General features: G+C 39.9%; 1 protein-coding gene across 1 annotated transcript; it reads left to right on the top strand.

Moving 5' to 3' along the window:
• The first annotated feature begins 1,869 nt into the window (after positions 1–1,869).
• LOC138951949 (serum response factor-like) lies at positions 1,870–13,297 on the top strand. Its single transcript, XM_070323515.1, has 9 exons — positions 1,870–2,291; positions 3,133–3,393; positions 5,586–5,666; positions 6,147–6,333; positions 6,989–7,096; positions 7,819–7,887; positions 8,329–8,487; positions 9,330–9,391; positions 10,646–13,297. The coding sequence occupies exons 1-9, from the start codon at positions 1,926–1,928 to the stop codon at positions 10,733–10,735; spliced, it is 1,383 nt and encodes a 460-aa protein (XP_070179616.1). The 5' UTR covers positions 1,870–1,925; the 3' UTR covers positions 10,736–13,297.
• The last annotated feature ends 590 nt before the right edge of the window (positions 13,298–13,887 follow it).

Genomic DNA, 13,887 nt, shown 5'->3' with positions numbered 1-13,887 from the left:
CGATGGGACACAACTCTGCATTTCCGGTACAGGCGCCTGACGAGCATCAGCTTCATGGTAGTGTTTAACAACAACAACAACAACAACAACAACGAAAACAAGTCGCGTAAGGCGAAATTACTACATTTAGTCAAGCTGTCGAACTCACGGGATGAAACTGAACGCACTGTATTTTTTCACCAAGACAGTGCAGCTTCGTCAATCCCCGCGTGAAGGAAATCGCTCACCTCCCACGTGCAAAACGTAGTGATATTGACACGCCAGATTAGCGCGGTAGCGTATTGTGCTAAGCAGGAAAGCGCGCTTTTCTGTATTCTTGTTAACTTTCTGAGCTTGTTTTGAGTACAACCTATCATATCTATATGTTTTTGGAATCAGGAAATGATAAAGAATAAGATGAAATCATTTTTGGATCGATTTCTTAAATTTTAATCGTAAGATTAATTAATCTATTTTCGTTAATTGTGATCACATTTTTTAAGAGTAAACATGACATATGTATATATTTTTAGATTCAGAATGTGATGAAGAATACGATGCAATCAATTTTAAATCTGTTTGCGAAAAATCGATTTTAATGACAACTTTAATGAGCAAACTCATTAATTAATTTTTAAGCCTTCAAGCTGAAATGCAATACCAAAGTCCGGGCTTCGTCGAAGATTACTTGACCAAAATTTCAACCAATTTGGTTGAAAAATGAGAGCGTGACAGTGCCGCCTCAACTTTCACGAAAAGCCGGATATGACGTCATCAAAGACATTTATCAAAACAAATGAAGAAAAAAACGTCTGGAGATACCATACTCAGGATCTCTCATGTCAAGTTTCATGAAGATCGGTCCATTAGTTTTCTCTGAATCGCTCTACACTGACACACACACACACACACACCACACCCTCGTCTCGATTCCCCCCTCTACGTTAAAACATTTAGTCAAAACTTGACTAAATCAGAGACATAGATAGAAGAGATGCGGTAACAACAATAAACATTTACTTAAAAAGAATAAAATGCCTGTAGAGATCGAGGCGTAGAAAGGGAAAACTAAACCACAACAACAACAGTCAGCAATGTCTATGCGTTCCAAAGAAAATAAAAAAATACACAATTGGAAAAGAACCTTCTTTACACCCACACACACACTTACACACGCACATACATACGCACACACATTGACACACACTGACACACACACTGGAGACACACACAGCCTCGACAAAACGAAACACGCAAACACTGACATAGTTAACGTTCCAAAATTCAGAATAAAATGAAACACAAATTTAATGTTATACTAACGTTTAATTATTGACAAAACAAAATGTTACATTTACAGTCCGTTGACCCAGTGGTCTTTATTTTTAATAAGTTTTAAATTCAAGTGAATGTATGCCAGACGATTTACTTATGTGCACCGGGCAACCCTGCTGTCAATGTCATGTCAGTTGTGACAAATCAAGTTAATGTCTTTTTAATCATCCACAAGTAAAAACAGCTGTCTTTTTTTGATGGGTACCTGGCCGCATCAGACCTCTGGCATTTTTCCGGCACCTGAGTCTTCTTTCATTCTCGTTTGATTGATGCTCGCAGGATCCATATTTGGCCGTGGAAACCTTATATGGGAACCCCACTTCACCAAACAAGGCTCGCACCATGGATGGAAATGCCTTGATATTATTGCGCGTTACCGTAAATTGCTATTAAAATACAATTTTCTTTGACATCGATAATGGAAACGTACATATAAGATGAAAACACCACTTTTGATATTGTATTCGATAGTCTCTGACCAGAAAATGTTACTTTGAAGGAACTACATTGTGTGCGTAGTAACACGAACAGGCGTAGTACGCCCTTCCCGTTTATGGCAGAAGGCACGAAATAAGGCAGTTGGAGTAAGATATTTTTCCTTTGCCGATAACATGCAAGCGAGCAGCCACTCCGGTGCGATTCCCACCATTTCTCACAGCGCCAACATCGCTGGTTTGAATGGACGGCTTAGTTTAGCTGGAACGAACGGTCCGGGACCACAACATGCACCGCCAGATAACTTCATCTTCGAAAATGTTGATCCAGCGCACTTGGATGAAGACGATTCAGACGATGAGATGTCCCCCTCAGTCCAGTTCGACAGAGGGGCGGGGCAGGGACAGGGTCACTTGTCCCCGTCAGGCCTCAAACCTGGCAAGAAGACCAAGGGACGCGTCAAGATCAAAATGGAATTTATTGAAAACAAGCTGCGGCGATACACAACTTTCAGCAAACGCAAGACTGGCATCATGAAGAAGGTAAGCAAAAAGTAGTGCCGATGAATGAACCGAAGGGCTGTCCGAGCGAAACGTAAACACGGCCTTTGAACTTGCAGTGCTTGCGCACGTGCGTGCAGTTTATGGGCATAGTTTCACAGATCTAAGAACTTCACAGCAGAGGTGTATCTTTTTTGTGGGGTGTCTCAGTTCCTTTGTTTTTCTTCATAAAACCTTTTTCAGTTACTGTTTTAGCGCTACTGTTTTGTCGTTTTTCAGTCACTTTGTCTTTGCTGCTTGAATCTCACATTTTGTAATTTTGAGATTACCTTCAATGGTCAGTTGCATTGCAAGGGTAATTTTCTTTTTAATTTTTTTTTAATTCAAATACAAACCGTTTATTAGCAGTAGAACAGATACTGGTGGATGTGGGGGGAAAAAACACCAAACTACACAAGTTATTTAAATCGGATCAATGGACAGTATTTCTTGCAACATCAGCCTTACTTGAAGTGGAATTCATGTTTTCTGTATAATATTTTGTGATTTTTTTTGTTGGTTAGGTACCACAGGAAAAATACTTATTACTAAATCTTGGAAATGTACACAAGAAGTAGATCAATAAATCTGTTTCACTTGCAGTTTCACTGGAGATAGAAAAACAACAACAACAACCCACCAACACCAACAGCAAACAAAACCATGATTAATGTTTAAATGAGTTTGCAATACATTCAGGATATATAACTTTAGTACTAATTATTCACCATCATAGTAAGTATTACGAGTTCGCACGCAATCTAAGTTTGGTAAACACTATGTAAAATCTCTGAACATCCAATATAACACTTGAAATTTGAGTGATCGGATGACTCTCTTGCAGGCTTATGAACTGTCAACACTGACTGGAACACAAGTCATGCTGTTAGTTGCAAGTGAAACAGGACACGTCTACACCTTTGCCACGCGCAAACTGCAGCCGATGATAACGAGCGACAGTGGCAAAGCGTTGATTCAAACGTGTCTTAACTCCCCTGACCCTCCCCCAGGCTCCTCAGGCCCGACCAGTTTGGAGCAGCGTATGAATCCATCAGGATTTGAAGAGACTGAGCTTACCTATTCTGTGGGAGACGAGGACTCAAAGGTATGTGAACTTCTGTGTGTTATCATGTGTGTGTAACTGTGTTCGAATGTGTGTCATGTGAGGGAGCGTAAAGTGATAATCGTGACAGTGAAACTTCTGTTGTTCTATTGACCATCAGATCATTTGACTGTTTATAAGAGATTTATGTTCTTTCAGTTGTTTGACCTCCTTTGTGATGTTCAGCTTTATGCCTTTGTTGCTAGCTTCGTTGTTTATCAGTGAGTTTAGCTGTTTAAATACATTTATCATGAGAAAATAAATTGAAAGCGGTTTGTAATTGTTTTTAAACATATATAGTCTAGGTTAAGGTGTGCAAGCATTACAACTGAACATACTGCAGAAAACGTAAAGTATACACGTAAAGAAAAAGAGGAAGAGATGCTAGGCAAATGAAATAAACTGTGTTTGTAGTTGTACAGTACCTGAATAAAGTTAATTTATTGAGGTTACTGTGTAGCAGCCATAGAGTTCACAAGAAGGAACATCTACAGGACCTTGAGTACATTTTGATAAAGAGTTGTTCTTTTGACCTAGTGATCTTTACAGTGACAGAAGGGCAGGGGATAAAAAGAGGAGGGGGCAGGGTAGGGTTCAGGTTGATTCATTGATTGATTGAAGCAGGAGTACCACTGCCAGTACTTACAGTAGCTCCAGCTAAAAAGTACATGAACTTGGTAAGCATCTTCCTCTCCCACACAAAGAACTTTAGGGTAAAGTGCACAGCTGCCAGATGGGACTGCCAGTGTAAAAAGGTGTGCCCTCCTCCATGTGGTTGCCAAGGGTAACCAGAGTTAATAGCCTGAAGGGCACATGTGTGCTCATACTCATAGAACTGCAAAGAACAGCCATTCATGCTTCCACGCAAGAGATACAGATGGTTTGTGGTGGTTTATTAATTGGCAGTGAATTAATAGATACATTGAGACAACCATTGTAATATTATGGTAACTCACTAACTGCTCTTTATTAGGGTACATTTAGCATGGATGGTAGTGAATATGATTTTTGAGTCACTTGAGAAAATGTGACTCTATGTAATCGGTCAGTGTTAGTCTGTCCGGCCGGCCGGCCGTCCGGCCGGCCGGCCGTCCGTAGACACCACCTTAACGTTGGACTTTTCTCGGAAACTATCAAAGCGATCGGGCTCATATTTTGTTTAGTCGTGACCTCCAATGACCTCTACACGTTAACGATGGTTTCGTTGACCTTTGACCTTTTTCAAGGTCACAGATCAGCGTCAAAGGAAAAATTAGACATTTTATATCTTTTCTCGGAAACTATCAAAGCAATCGGGCTCATATTTTGTTTAGTCGTGACCTCCAATGACCTCTACACTTTAACGATGGTTTCGTTGACCTTTGACCTTTTTCAAGGTCACAGGTCAGCGTCAAAGGAAAAATTAGACATTTTATATCTTTGACAAAGTTCATCGGATGTGATTGAAACTTTGTAGGATTATTCTTTACATCAAAGTATTTACATCTGTAGCCTTTTACGAACGTTATCAGAAAAACAAGGGAGATAACTAGCCTTTTCTGTTCGGCAACACACAACTTAACGTTGGGCTTTTCTCGGAAACTATAAAAGTGACCGGGCTCAAATTTTATGTGAACGTGACTCATTGTGTTGTGAATAGCAATTTCTTCCTGTCCATCTGATGCATCATATAATATTCAGAACTGCGAAAGTGACTCGATCGAGCGTTTGCTCTTCTTGTTTCATCTGCTTGTCATCTTTTAGCTTTTTATTGTTTGTTAACAATAACAGCTCATTTTCCTAGCTCATTGGTACTTAATTTTACTACAGACCATGTGCTGAATTATTACACTTACAGTTACGGTGAACTTACAGTAAAGATTTATTAGCCTGAACCATTTCTCTCATTTAGTCATTACCTGATGTGTAAGACGAAAACCAATGTTGGTTGATTTTGGGGGCACTGTAGTAGTACTAGCATGCACTACTACAGTACTAGAATAATAGAGGCATTTGTTGAAGAGAATGGGTCTGTAAAAATAGTAAATTGTTTAGTACAGACTGGAATTCACCTTAGAGTGAAGTAAATTGTTTAGTACAGACTGGAATTCACCTAAGAGTGAAGTAAATTGTTTAGTACAGACTGGAATTCACCTAAGAGTGAAGTAAATTCACTTGTATCCATGGAGTGTGAAGAATGAGTGTTGATTTTGCAGTTAATGATGGAGACTATGGGAGGCAGGCCAGGGTTCCAAATGTCTCCACAGTCCGGCCTTGAAACACACACTTCACTTTCTGTGAGTATACCAACAGCAGTCACGTCCTTGTTGTCTTTGTTGCCTACTTTATTTTAAAACCATAAGACTTAAAGTAATGCACTATGTTTCTGCTATAGTTATTCAGTTCTTTAGTTACTCCCTTTAGTTACTCCCTTTTACTAGTTTTGTCAGAAAGTTGCATTCGTTGTTTATAGTTTTAAGCATTCATGAATCTAGAACACAGCAGAAGTGTTCCCATATCTTCAGCTGCCTTCCTTTTGCTATACAAATGTATATATCTGTTGTGTATCCACATGTAGAAATAGAAGTCTTCCAAGTGTGAACATGTTTGGAGTAGCTAGATGAGCAGCAGTCACTGCATCAGACAACAGATTTGTTGCTGTGTGTGTGCGTGCCTGCCTGTCTGCCCAGCCATCCACTGTACACGTTTTGAGTGTTTTTGAAAAAAGAAATTGGCATTATTATATTCTGTTAACATTTATTTTTGTTGCATCGCAGGTTCCATCAGTTAGCCCTGCAGTTCGCCAGAGTGCTCATTCTGGCAGTGCTCAAACCACGCTCACCTCTTACACATCTCAGCCTGTTGCTATGGCAACACAGGCTTCTTCTATTATGACCACCTCTGACAGCAGCAGCAAAGTCACTGGCATTCCAGTACAGTTCCCCGGCCTCATCTTGCAGACAGGTGAGTTAAAAAAATAATACACTGTAATTTGTTGTGGAGAGGTGGGGTCAGATTGCATGGCGTATACGCGTACATTATAAAATCAAACTTTTTTTGCAGGGGAAGGTAAGACCTTGTTATTGAATTTTAATATGTATTTTTTTGCATGCAAGAGGAACCAAGATGAGAATCTAAAGCTTATTGTCATTCACATTCACAAACATTGCCTTCAAACCATATTTTGTTTTGTTTTCTGTAGTGGAATGTTTTTGTCTTCATTTAAAAAAAAACCTCATTTATGCAATTATGAAAATTACGAAACTCAATTATAAAATTCCATAAACGATCCTTTCGTGTTTTTTTTAATCTTCATTCATGGAATGCTGTGCTTTACATGTTTTAATCTAACTTAGTAGTTGGCATGATATGTGTTTATTTTTTAGCTTAAACACTGTTGTTAGCTGTGATGAATAGCAATAAATTTATCTGTGACTAACATATTGTTTTGTCAATAACAAACGTTCCAACAATTTACCTTTCTTGTTTTTTGATTGTGATGAATAGCATCACTTAATTAAACGTTAATGAAATTGATGTGTCGTTTTATCGTTGATTTTGCTGTGAATTTCTGTGGCATCTGACTTCACTCATGAGAAATAAATGTGTGTGGTGGCAGGTTCAGGGCAATCTGTAGCAATACCAGCGGGCCATTTAGGTGTGAGCGGGTCAAACACACAACCACAGACAATCTACAGAGCAGGACAAATATTCACAAATGCCACAAGTAAGTAGACAGCCTTGATGCATGGATTAATGGATTAATGTATTTGTTGTATTTGCTGGTGTCTGTCTAAACCCTTGTGGGTTTAAAGGTTGATTTGTGAAACAATTCTGTGTTGGCGCAGATGTTAACCCATTCTCATTTGTGCTGAGTGTGCAGCAGGGGGAAGAATCAATTGATGTTGTCCGTGTGTGTGTTTCATAGACAATATGTTACTCTTCTTTTCTAGAACTTAATTTGTCCTTAAATGTAGAATATATTTAATCAGCAAGTATGTGGTTGCTTTTGAATTCCTTTGAAACATTGTTTCATGCACTTCTGTGAACCGCCATGGCGAGTAGAAATATGTAAATGGCGAGTAAAAATGTAAATATACTCGCCAAATGCGAGTAAAGTTGCTGAAACAAATGGTTGGTTTGGCGAGTAAAAATACAAACATTTGCTCTCTGGCTAGTAAATTATGAGAAGTACTAGCCAAAGGCTAGTGCCCCAATTCGTGGACTCTCAGCGCTGTACTGTATTCTGTATTTGTCAGCTTTAGCTGCAGCTGTGATTTGACAATTTAAATAGATCTTCATGAATTGTGTTGACAATAATGAGTTATTCATGCACAACTGGGAACCTGTGCTTTTTGAAAGTATGTGTTTGTCTATTGATTTATTTATGCAGTTTTGTGTTTGTTAGTGTCGTATGGTTGTACTGACTTCTAATGTCTTTTTTTCCAGATCCCAATCAGACCACAACTTCAGAATCTACAAATGCAGCTGCAACTCCCTCATTTAGCTTCTTATCAAGTAAGAAATATTATAAATAAACATGTTAGCTGTCCTGAAGCCCTTCAGCCAGCGATTTTGACTCTTGTTTGGGAAAGGGAGATAAACTAGACACATTACTGCATGTGTTGTTTTCAGCCAGCGTATTTGACTTTTTTTCTGTGTGTGTGTGTGTGTGTGTGTGTGAACAATCTGTGATACTTGATGTGTGGTTTACAGCTAGTGTATTTGACCTTTTTTCAAAGATTTCAGTACAGAGTGATAAACTGGACATAATACCCCTTGTGTCGTTTACAGCCAGCAAATTTAATCTGTTTTGAAAGATTTCATAGGACTGAGGTTACTACGGTAGACATTATAGCCCTTGTGTAGTTTACAGCCAGCATAGTTAATCTGTTTTGAAAGATTTCATAGGACTGAGGTTAGCTAGACATAATAGCCCTTGTGTGGTTTATCTTTCAGGCTCAGGCTCGGTGACCCCCAGTCAGATTATCATGTACCAAACACCGCAGGGCGTGGTGTACGCTGCTCCCACACCCAGCGCCACGTTACGGCCTGAGGGAACCATATTTAACTTTCAACAGCCAGCCACTGCCATCTCCATCCCTCAGTCTGACAATGGTGAGTTTTGACACCACAAAAACAGTACAAGGAACAACACAGCCTACAACACCATACATTACAATTATACATTGATGGGCTTCCATTTTAAACTTAAAGGTTTTCATGGTCGATTGCAAGCGATGGAGCGAAGCGACAGAGGGCTTCAATTAGGCTTTGGATGGGTGTCAAATCGACCATGACAACAGATTTCCGGTGTTCAATAGAGATTAACAAGGATAATCTGACCAATCACAGAATCTGTTACATTCTAAACACAGCTTGAATAACAATTATATTTTATCATCTGAAATCAGAAATTCAGGCAAAACAGTCATGTATACAGACTTGCCCACACACTTGCCTCCTTTCTCTTCACCTATAAACAGTGACATCAAGGCTTTATAAAGTATTAGTTGACCCAAACTCGACATTCGCAACGCACATTTTACACACAAATCCACCACAATTTAATCAAGGAGCGAGTCTGAACACCATTTCTTATTTTTATTTTCTTATAACTTTTGTTTTTTATTTTCTCCTTTGTGTTAAATAAATGAATATTTTCAAGCAGCACTTTCTGGAGAGAGTCAGCAGCATCTATGAAGGTTTTTTTTCTGTTGACTAAAACTCAATTCTTTTTCCACTTACGAAAGGGTGAAAAATCAAAATACAGATGCTTGAAAAACTGGTAATTTTGACATTACCTCATTTTGACATAATGGTGAGACACCACTGGTATTTGATAAGGAAATACTTCTATTTACAGGTATTGTTTGGAGATTTGTTTTGGCAGTTTGTGAATGTTTTTGATTGCATTTTTATTTGTTATGAAAAATATGACACTTTGATACTGTTTTCAGTTGGGGGAGGCCAGCAAATCATTACAATACCTGTTCCTGTCTCGCTCGCCAACGCACAGCAGGTAATTCACCCAGTAAGGCCACAAAAAAAAAATAGGTGTGGTTACGGTAACATAGCCAAAAAAAATAGGGTAGGAAGGTAATCACTTTTTTTTTTTAAACTTATTTTTCTAATGTGTACAAATTAAACCTACTTGACAGGGAAATAAGTGTGCGACTTGAGCGCTTTCGCTTTCATTGCGTTTTCTGCACTCAGGTGGGTTTTTTTTGTTTTTTTTTTGTTTTGACAAAATAATGTAAAAAGAAGTTATAGGGTCGGCCCCTAAAAATAGAGTAGGTCGGGTTACCGTAACCACACCTATTTTTTTTTTTAGGCCTAAGACAAATTCTGTAATGTAACGTATTGTAGCGATCATTCATGCTTTATTTTTTCAAATGAATAGTTTTGGGAGCCACAGTTTAACCCCTAGGTAAAGAGAAATATTTGCTTGGTCAGAGTAGTCTGAACATTGAGCTGTCATTTTTACCGCAGTCATCATCACATGTCCATATTTATGAATCTACATGGCCACAAACTTTTCAGGCTATGGTTTCTCTTTTGTAGCAGCAATTGTGCACCAGTTTGGTTGTTGTATAACATGTGCAAACAGGCTAGTGCCTTATCCCCCTTCGTGTGTACACGCCAGCACAGCACCAAGTGCACACAGGAAAGATCAGGCATGGAAATTGTCCGCCAAATCGTGGATTTCAGCGAAAATAAAAAATAGTCTGCGAAAATAAAAAATTGTCTGCGGCAAAATAAAAGGTAAATTAAATTATATGTATACTATTGTCTCTCTATCCATTATTTGCTTACACGAGAACTATCAAAATATTGGTCTAAAATGCTAAAATTCGTTTTCCTTCCGGGGGGGCTTCGCCCGCCTGGTGCCTCCACCCCTGTACCCCGCCGGGGCCCAGGCAGCCCCTGGACCTCGGCCTATTTTCAGTGTTTTTCTTATTTTGGAATTCCCATGCCTGAAGATCCTGTAATCCTTTTAAGAGTTTGGTGGGTTATAGAAACATGAAAATACCCTGCATGCTTCCCTTGAAAGCGGCATATGGCTGCTCCATAAACCTGAGAAAGTCAAGTCTTTAAAAGGAGGGAGTCTTAAAATGGAGTTAAGTTTACAGAAGTTATGAACCAAAAATCTTAAAAAAAGTAAGGTCAAAAAAGGGGGAGAGTCTTAAATTGGGGAGGGGGGGGGTCTTAAAAGGGGGTTCCACTGTATTTAACAGTTGTAACAATGTCATTATTTTATTCTCCTTTTGAACAGGTGCTGCAGTTGTCGGCGGCTTCAGGTGGCGATACAATGTCGGAGATGCATATTCACTCCTCGCCCTCCAAAAAGCCTCGGAAAGGATAGCAGCGCGGGGAGACTCTGGCCCACGCACAGTTGTGTGGAGAACCATCTATCACAGTCTAAGGTCCAGTTGCACCCTGCTGGACACAGGACTCAAGGCGGCTGCATTCAGCAGTTCTGTGTCTTCACGCTGCTCACCTGGTGTAGTCTTAACATTATGTCCACAAAACACCCACAAGTATTCTCTGTACGTCACAACTGTGTTGGGATCTGGTGTGACAACCGGTGTCCTTTGGAGGTGGCAGTTATCTGAAAATACTGTAGTGTTTCATTACACAATGTGTACCATTAGTGCTACAGGAATTCAACAACAACACAGTTGTGGGGAATTTATCAAGTGATTGTTTGCAGTTCTGGCAGCAGAGAGTTAAGGGTCTTTGACAGAGTGATGTGTTCCCTTTGCTGTCAGTGTACTTCTGTGTTGACCTCCATCAGTGCCTTTTGATGTTCATGTTGCCTGTATTGGTCTTGACTCTGGTTTTGTCTGTAGCCCCACTCTAGATTCATAGTCAAAGTCTAGCATCTTTATGCTTTTGTAGTAGATGAAGAGCGAAAATATGACATTTTCTAAGATGTGCATTGCCAAAGTAATTTTGTCACAGTGACTGTTAAATTTTAAAGCACAACAACTTTGCTCGTACAGTACACGATTGGCATTGACGTGAAGAGAAAATTACGTTTTGGTATCCATACAGTGTGTTGGCTTAGCCTGCAAGAAAAAATTGCAGGCCAAAATGTCATCATTGCAGTGGTGACACTGTGACTGATATAAATTTGCAACACAGGAAACTCTAGCGCCCTCATCATATCAGAAAAGAATGTTGGTGGTATTTGATGCCTGTCAGGAAATGAAAAGAAAGGATCTTGGTGTGAAGAAATAGGGCACCAGGAAGTTTGAGTGAAGGTCATGGTTAGTAACCATTGTACTTTGAGAGTACCAGGAAAACAACTGGAAGTAGTCTGTCAGCGTGAAGTCAGGTTGAGAAAGTGGTCTCCACTGGAAAAGTGCACTGAAGGCAGGTCTACAGAACAGTGGAACCCGCGTTTAAAGACCTCTACGGTCTAGAGAGAAATTCAAGTTTTACGCCCTCACGGCAAAGTCATTAGAGGCATGTTCCCGGGTTTTACCTAGATTTAGATGAGATGCACAACAAGTGTATGCGTTTTAAGGTGGTATCAGCCATCTGCACTTATGGCAGAATGACCGATGTCTTTTACGTGCCACTGTGGTGACACAGGGGTGGGACATGGATATCATCTCTGGGTCTGCACATTACCGTACTTTCCCGGTGACAAGGCGCTTCGTTATACAAGACGCACCCCCTTCTTTTTAAAAAAAATTGTAATCCAGTCACCCATTGGACGCAGGGGGCCGATAGGGCGCACCAAAATGACCCAGTTTTTGCCATGAGAGGTGGTTCCCCTGTCATATCTGAGAGAGGAAACACTTCCTGCACCGGGGTCACTTCATTATACATGACGCAGGGGTCGAACTCGAGGAAAAAAGTCACGCCTTATGACCCGGAAAGTACGGTAAGTTGACCCATGTCCGTCTTGGCCCGGATTCGAACCAGCGACCTTTCGATCACAAGTCCAGTGCTCTACCATCTGAGCTACCCAGGCCTTAAAAAGGAGGAAGTCTTAAAAGGGGGGGTTCCACTGTACTAATGAATTATGAGATTTGTCTCTCTAACAGGTCATTAGGTTTAAAAAAATAAAAATAAAAAATTTAAAAAGAAGAAGAAAACAGGGTTTCCCAGCTTTTTCTGAGGATTATGGAATGTTAATGCCGCTAGCTCCCTTGCATTGACATAAGCACTGAACCAAATCACTGCACAAACCAAATTGTGGGCTGGTTGCAGGCCTGTACCTTCTATCACTTTACTGATATCCCTATTTTGCACGCTATCTTGCAGTTTTTGTGCGCATGATTTTGCTTGTTGAACTTGATTTGATTTTGTGACTCTAAATTCACATTGAATCACCATATCTGAGTATACTGGAATGGATTATTTATATTGTACATACACAAATACCTAAGATGCTGAAATTTACAAATGAGAAATACTTATTGAATGATGTACAGTCCCCGGCGAAAGAAACGCAACTCATTCCCGCTGTTGCGAGTGATTTTTCGTCATTTTCAAATTGTTGTAAAATATGAACCAGATAAGATAAATCAAAAAGAAAAACAGATTCGTAGAGGAAAATTTACTGGCGGTACAACAAGTGCATAGTATTTAATCGTTTTTATCGTTTACTTGTTCATAAATTGTGTTAAACAGGGTAGGGGTCGAGCGAATCATGATTGCAGGCAAACGTGTCTCTTCAACATGCTGAGAAAATCGTAAAAATGCAAAAACAATTACAAAAAAATAACATTTTTGGAGGAAATTAATTTCTCAACAGCACCATTTAATTAGAATTATTCGCCAAAGGCAAAACGTTTAAGACTAAAATAAATGAGCAAAGATCCCACATGCACACAAATACACACACGCATATGCATACACACACACAGACACGCACATCCATACATACAGATAAAAGAAGACAGATAAACGAACAAAGTTGCGATGTGCAGGAGCGCTACGCAGTGCTAAAATGGACGCCAACTGTCACTTTGATGATCGCTGTCCCAAACACTATGTCTGTCACTATTTCTCCAAAGTTATATTTCTCACAAGGGACAAAGACACGCACACACAAACACTCATGCACGCACGCTCAAACGGACAGACGCACGGACACATGCACACGCCGGCCCACCCGCCTGAAGGCACAACCACAACTCACACACACAAAGGCACACACACGTAGGCACACACACTCACACTCACTTACGCGCACGCGCTCGTACACAAACGCGAACGCACACGCAGATGACTTTTTTTTTTTAAACGTAAACACAAACATACTGATTCACACAGAAATACCAACACAAATGTGTGTTTGTTTGCGCGTGCGTGCGTGTGTGTTTGTATATATGTGTGTGTGTGTGTGTGCCTACATGTGTGTGTCTACATGTGTGTGCCTACATGTGTGTGCCTATGTGTCTTGGTGTCTGTGTCCGTTGTTTTAAATGTGAGAAATATAACTTTGGAGAAATAGCGACAGACGAACTGTTTGGGACAGCGATCATCAAAGTGACAGTT

Source organism: Littorina saxatilis, linkage group LG17 (genome assembly GCF_037325665.1).
Source record: "Littorina saxatilis isolate snail1 linkage group LG17, US_GU_Lsax_2.0, whole genome shotgun sequence".
Taxonomy (NCBI): Eukaryota; Metazoa; Mollusca; class Gastropoda; order Littorinimorpha; family Littorinidae; genus Littorina; species Littorina saxatilis.
Note: the sequence above shows the minus strand (reverse complement) of the source record. Positions and strands in the feature narration are given on the sequence as shown.

Bases quoted from the DNA above. Each gene is read 5' to 3' on its own strand.
- LOC138951949 (XM_070323515.1), top strand. From the start codon at position 1,926: ATGCAAGCGAGCAGCCACTCCGGTGCGATTCCCACCATTTCTCACAGC. The intron at 3,394-5,585 runs GTATGTGAACTT...TTGATTTTGCAG, and splicing joins TGGGAGACGAGGACTCAAAG to TTAATGATGGAGACTATGGG. The intron at 5,667-6,146 runs GTGAGTATACCA...GTTGCATCGCAG, and splicing joins AAACACACACTTCACTTTCT to GTTCCATCAGTTAGCCCTGC.